This window comes from Poecilia reticulata, linkage group LG4, assembly GCF_000633615.1.
Source record: "Poecilia reticulata strain Guanapo linkage group LG4, Guppy_female_1.0+MT, whole genome shotgun sequence".
NCBI classification, from domain to species: domain Eukaryota; kingdom Metazoa; phylum Chordata; class Actinopteri; order Cyprinodontiformes; family Poeciliidae; genus Poecilia; species Poecilia reticulata.
In genome coordinates this window covers 9,909,751-9,916,587 of record NC_024334.1, presented here as the reverse complement: position 1 = coordinate 9,916,587, position 6,837 = coordinate 9,909,751, and the positions used below count along the sequence as shown (strand labels likewise).

General features: G+C 36.7%; 1 protein-coding gene across 1 annotated transcript in view; it reads left to right on the top strand.

Moving 5' to 3' along the window:
* The window catches only part of nos1apa (nitric oxide synthase 1 (neuronal) adaptor protein a), a gene marked incomplete at its 3' end in the record, with an annotated part of 120,288 nt that extends 113,451 nt beyond the window's left edge, over positions 1-6,837 (top strand). The window contains exon 9 of the mRNA XM_008406877.2: positions 6,817-6,837. Coding sequence (XP_008405099.1) covers positions 6,817-6,837 — 21 coding nt within the window. The remainder of the gene's footprint in view (positions 1-6,816) is intronic.

The window sequence follows — 6,837 nt, the reverse complement described above, 5'->3', positions numbered from 1 at the left end:
TATATATATATATAGTTGACAGTGAGAGAAGAGTGGACAGTGAGAGAAGAGACTTGATAGAGAATTTCCCAGCTTTTGAAAAGAAAATGATGTATTAGGAATACAAAAACCGTCCTTGGTACTGGTCTCTTGGGAAATAGTCTTTGAACAGTGAAACTGATGAAAGCGCTCCCTAATTAGAGCTTTAACGACTTGTTTCAGGTGCTCCAAGCTTCTTTAATTTTAGGACACTGATAAAAGGACAGACGGTTACGGGTTGCAGAAAGTTCATTATTGGAAACAATCGTGGTGAAACAAAAGTCATTCACCTTTGTAATTGGCACTTTGTCTGTACTTTTTGTTTTTAGTTAAAGACGTCATTTTCTCAGCTTCAGCTTGAAAGGAATTTGTTTCCAAATGAGCAGGAAATTGCCTACACGGGAGTTTTAATGTAGGCCATGCAGGAGTTTTGATGTTTGAACTTACACTCTGTATTTTGTTTTGTTGCTCATTGTGCTGTTTTRTTCATCCATTATCCATGTTAAACAAATAAGTTGTGTTGGCCTCAAACACTGTCTGATACTCAGTATATTTTATGATGGATTCTTTTGATTGTAAGATGGTTAAGTCTTGTGGCTGCAAAATATCTTCAAACTGTGACACTCTAGAAAGTAGAAAGTTTTCAGAGKTAGKACTTTCTACTGTGCTGACTTGATAATATTTTTACAACCACAGAATTGGTTAATTGTCTGCTGATTCAGCTAATGTTGTCCTGGGCAATATAAACACAAACTTTACTACTGACGATTAGTAAAAATGTTCAATTATTGCCATAGTATGTTATCTAAACACACTGGGGATAAAAGGGTAATTCTGYAAGAAAATGTTACTCATGCTTCATGTTTGTACTTAATGTTATTTCCTGGAGCAATAATGAAAATACAAAGCACATAAAAAGGAAAACTGTGATGCATTAAGACACAGTGGGTTGACTAAATCTAATTACAACCCGAAGCGACAATAATTAGAAGTTCCCTGTGCTTCATCTTGTTTTGACGTCTGATTTCGGTTGGCTTCTTCACTCATGAGACATTGTGCTATCCTCACATTAAAACATAGRCAAGACTCTTAAAATAAATATATATTTTTTATTGATTGTAGCATTGTTTACTCGCATTTCTCCAACAGTCAATCAATGTCTCAATTGTAGTCACTGCAGGCATTTACCACAGGGATGACTACAAAACWTACAGAGCAGATTATGTATGAAAAACAGAGCAGAGACTGATGTCCTTAGCAAAGCTTCTCTCTTCATCATCTAAGATGGGGTCCTGTCCGCGCTAAATTACACCAGCCTTGTTATCACTGGGGTGTTGCTCTTTACAAATGAATTTACAAAGGTCACAACACAATCTGAGCTCCTTGTTTTTTGTTGCGAACTGTAGAATTAATAAAAGCAGATCATTTTCTCCCTCAGCTGTGAATTTTGAGTCCGTTCCCTACATCTGCAACAGAATGGCTCCTTGTTAAACAAGGAGTAGAGCAACATGGATTTATAAGAAAAAATCCCTTAGACAAGTTCCCCTATTGGACAGAAATGTGGGACAGCAGAAAAGAAATGGARAAAGGAAAGTGAGAGAAAATATTGCTAAAGGAACCCAGAATCAAAAGATTTGAGGCAAATATTTTGTTTGGTAAAAAATGAACAAGAAATGCCATTACTCACAAGAGCTGCATATGTTTTGCACCTTCCTCTATATTGTCTTCGTAGACGGTTTTATACTATTAAGATGTATTACTAAAGTGCTTAAGTAAAAAAAAAAAAAAGTCATTTCTACGTTTACTTAGGAGTGGGCTTTTTATGGTTGAGCAGCTGGATCCCCAAATCGTAGCTCACTAAGTTTAATGAAAAGCATTGGATGGATCAGTGTAAAGCACATCACCACTTGACTCTAAAGCAGAACAGTGTTCTCTGGAGTGAACAATCATGTTTCTCTTTCTGTTAATCATTCGGATGAATCAGTCAGGGTTTGACAGTTGCCAGGAAAACAGTTCCTGCCTGACTGAATTGTGCCAAGTGCCAGAGAGGGAAACATAGTGTTGAGGTTGGTCCTCTGGGGCTCAATCCCAGTGAAAGAAACTCTCAGTGCTGGGATATACAGACTTACTCAATGAATTAGAATATTATTGAAAAGTTTATTTATACCATTAGCTCAATTCACAGTGAAACACAATGTCTAGATTAATTGCACACAGATGGCGTAATTGTTAAAATATTTTTGTAAATGTCATTTTACAGTTGAGGGACAACCCCTACCAACATGACTCCACATAAGTGCATAAAGAAATATCCATAAGGATGAGCTTGGTGTGGAATAGCATGAATAGTCTGCATTGAGCCCTCAACCACAACTCAGTAGAGAACCTATGTGATGAATTGGAGCCAAAACTGTGAGCCAGACTTTCTCATCCATCATCACTGCCTGAAGTCATAAATTCTCCCCTGAAAGAATGGTCAAATTTCACGTAAACACACTCGTAAACCTTGTGGACAGCTTTTCCAGAAGCATTGAAGCTGCAGTAAGTTAACTGGGAAACTAAAGCCTGTGTAACAATGGGATATCATCAAAGTACCTGTGTGTGTAAAGACTAAAGTCTCCATAATATTGATCATAGAATGTTTATACACCAATCTCTATATTAAATTGGTTGGTCTTTTCTCCATTTGTGTTAACAATCACTTGGCAGTTAAACATTGATATTGTGGAGAATTATCCTTTCTCYATWAGGTTCTTGATGTATGAGGAKGAAGAAGAGTCAGTKAGTTGAATTCATGAATTCCATTTATTAAGACTAAAATACAGCTGGTCCATTTGTTCATGCTATCCTTATGGGTTAACAGAGCAAAACRGCATCAAGCAGCAGTTTGTAATTCTCTTTGTTAGCCTCTATCTAAGCTACGCCCCAAAGAGGGCGTTCCCTAATGTGTCATTTACTTTAACCTTAGTTTTGAGGATGTAATCTTTAACCGTAGCTTTGCACGTGMGTGCATGTATGTATATACAAGCATACAAATAGCTAAGAGACAGAGGAAAAAAACTGAATTATTTATTCTCAACAATATATTTTTTGAGATGAGGCAAAAATGACTTTCAGAAGTTAAAACAAGTATCAGAATGGAGAAGRAAAGAGAAGGGCATAAWGTGGCTGATTATGCCCRTAATTTATTTATCCATCTTATGATGGCTATTTCTGACAGGATAATGCACCTATGCTCCAAAGCATTACAACYTATCCATTGTGCTGCAATGTCCTCCAAAGTCTGCACCAGATATGCAGTAACTCCTTGATGTTTTTATGTAGATTCGGAACAAGATTTCTTAGAAATGCCTTCGATGGACTATTAAATTTATGCCACATCAAATTTAGGCAAGTTTGATTTTAAAAGTGTCGAACCTGGTAGCAGGTGTACTTAAAATGTGGCAGATTATTCAGTAATCAGCGCAGCAACTGATTGAATGAATCAAAATTATTTTCATGATCATTTTGCAGCTATTTCAGTGTTTCTCAGAACAAGCCTAATTCTTAAGCTCATCCTCCACGTTTCAGAGCACAGCAGCGYTTCAGAATATTGGGCTGTCCTTGGTGTATTGTTCCATTTTCAAATACTTTGTTGTGTAGTTGATTTTTTTATTTATTTWTTTTTGCTGTCTTCTTATTTGATATTTGTTACCCTTGACGTCAGGAGCAAAGAGCCTTCGTGCTGCCACGGTAACCAGCTGCATGTTACCACTTTGTGCTGAAATGAGGAAAAAAAACAGGGAATTATTATGCTTTTAATGACTTGTATCTCTACATGAGAAGCCTTGATTTGCCGCACCTGTCTGCTCTTCACATAAGTATTGGTGGGTTTCTCTCCAGCCAGGCTCAGTTGTGATTTAGTCATTTTTACACTCAAAGCAGCATATAAAATGTCTTACTGACAAGAATCTATTAKAAAATCAGGAAACAAGGTAATATTAAAAGTAATGAGCCCTTCCTGACTTTTACAGCCTAAAGTTAGATGTTTTTTCTTYGWGACATGGATCTCTGGAAATATTTCCCCTCTTTTTGCCTCAGTTCCTCTTTGCATCCTAGTCTACTAGTGTTTGAAGCTTTGCCGGGCCGTGACCAAGCTCCAAGGTTAATCCAAATCATATCATTGAGAAGTACGCCGCCTCTTCTGTCAGAAAATYATTAATAAGTGGCCTTCTTGAATGGTGAGCCTCTTTTAAACTTCTCTCAGATTAGAGACTTTTGAGATTTTCTCCTTTGAACTTTTTGAAAGYAGTTACATGGCTGCAAAGGTGTSTAGTTAGAATATGAGGTGGTGCTGCAAACATTTGTGAAAACAAGGTAGTCGCTGCTCACGCAGGAACCAAATATGAGTATGTATTTGTWATTTTGTGTGCAACAACTGAAGGGTGTCYGTCTCCCCTGCCTCRGTTTTKAAATAAATGATTCATTGTGTAAAACGAGTTTTAGCCTTTCATACCTAAATTGAAATGGAGTCTGCTTTAATCTGGCAAACCACAGCAGACTATGGCATTAAGGTTACATGAGGATCAGAGCTGTCACTCGAGCACCATGAGTGCTCTTTGAACATTTTATAGTGGCACACTAATTTCAGCACAAAGATCTTACATCTTTGGACAGTCTATTAYATTTTTTATTTCAATGCTGAAGTTGGTTTTAAACTCATCAAAATGAGTTAAAAATGAGTTAAAAAATGGACCTAACGGTCAAGATTAGTTGTGTGCACATCACATTGCATCAAGCAGTGGGTTGGCTGCTGTATGTGTCACTTCYCTGTTTTGCATCTGGCATCTTGTCTCTCTGATTTTCCCATTACGAGAATCTTCTTAAAATCCTCTGCAGTCATTCAACATTTTAGACCTTTGAGCATTTGAGAGGAAATTCAATACTCACTGCATATTTTTTATAGATAAAAACAGGATGTTAAAGAGAACATAATTAAGCTGTTTACATCTCCTAWTCAATTACTGCAGTTTCATTTTTGACTTCACTCTACATCATTAGTAAGTCTGTATCTGCACTAGCAATAACAAGTGTATAGCTGATATAAGATATTATATACTGCACATAGAGATGAGTCTTTTAAAATATTCAGTTTCAAATGAATACTCTAATAAAATATTTAGTTCACATGCCCAAAACTGTCCAAATAAAAGATGCAAACTGCACTGGAATAATATAGCTCTCCAAAATGCAAAAGAACTAACCTTTATTTTAAACATATTAATGNTACATCTCCTATTCAATTACTGCAGTTTCATTTTTGACTTCACTCTACATCATTAGTAAGTCTGTATCTGCACTAGCAATAACAAGTGTATAGCTGATATAAGATATTATATACTGCACATAGAGATGAGTCTTTTAAAATATTCCGTTTCAAATGAATACTCTAATAAAATATTTAGTTCACATGCCCAAAACTGTCCAAATAAAAGATGCAAACTGCACTGGAATAATATAGCTCTCCAAAATGCAAAAGAACTAACCTTTATTTTAAACATATTAATGAGGTGCAGARAACAGTCATATTATTTCGGAAAAATGTTTTGTTTTTGTTTTTGTTTTTTTCACAAAGCCAATGCGCACTTATTAGCAGCCGTGCTGTTACACTTTGTGTAAGCTCCTTACCCATTTATTCTGCTCATGTACCATTTTATAAGTTTGGCATGGAACGAAAGGGATCACTTCATTCTGCTCTCCTCAAACCACAGCTGTTATGACTGTTTGTTATATTTTCATGCCACCGTTTTATTTCTATTTCTATTTCTATTATGATCTTCTGGCCTTTTGCTAAATTTCCAGGGCTTCTGGGTGAAAAGCAGGCTCACAGTTTGGACTACACTTTACAATGGAAGGATGTGCTTCTCCACATTTTCATCATTTGTTATATGCCAGCAGAAATGTTTACCASCTAAAACCCTAAGTCACAAAACTGTTAGGCAAACTCCACACATTTGCTTGTAATATTTATGCATTTGTCTGATGCTTTTCTATCCAAAGCAAATGCCAAATAATAATGTAAAAACCTAATTAAATCAGTGTTAATGATCAACTACTTAGAAGGCACATTACTGGTCAGGTTCTCCGAGGGGTAACATTGTAAAAGTACTGTAGAGTCCAGACATACAGAAAAGTGCACAATGAGGAGATGCACTCTTAAGAGCTGGGTGTTCCAGACTATTTAAGATACACAGTTGCACCCCTGCTCTGGTAATACTATGTATATTTTTGAGCGTAGCACAGAGAAATGTGTTTTACCTGGCATGATYCTCTAACAAAAGCTTAGTATATTCTTTTTGGTTTTTTTCAGTCATTTTAGCCCTCTTCTAAGTGCAAATGTTTCTCAAATGTAGAACTTCTTCCACTCCTGGTATTGTGCTCTTGCTCTTGCTCCTGATCTTGAGCGATAATTCTACCTCTGTAGTCCCCACCGGATTATCACCGATTGATCTCTTCGATTCTGGATGCGAGAGAACTCAGAYGGTTTTGTGACATTAGCTCCAAACTGCTTTGATTAAATTCAGTGCAGTTTAAATACTGCAGCGGATCAATCATTCTCTCCTATTATTCAGACTTAGCCAAGTTTTTAAAGCTTTTAAAGCTTGARCAGATTCCTAGGCTTGGTGTGACGCTGGACTTCACATTTAGTAGTGTATGTTCTGGCTAYGTCAAAGGATTTCTGTAACAACCCATTTTCTCTCTCTGTTTCATCTCTACTACCTGTCCCCCAATCTCACTCCCTTTCATCCATCAATGAAGGTCCATCTCCTGAAGGACCAG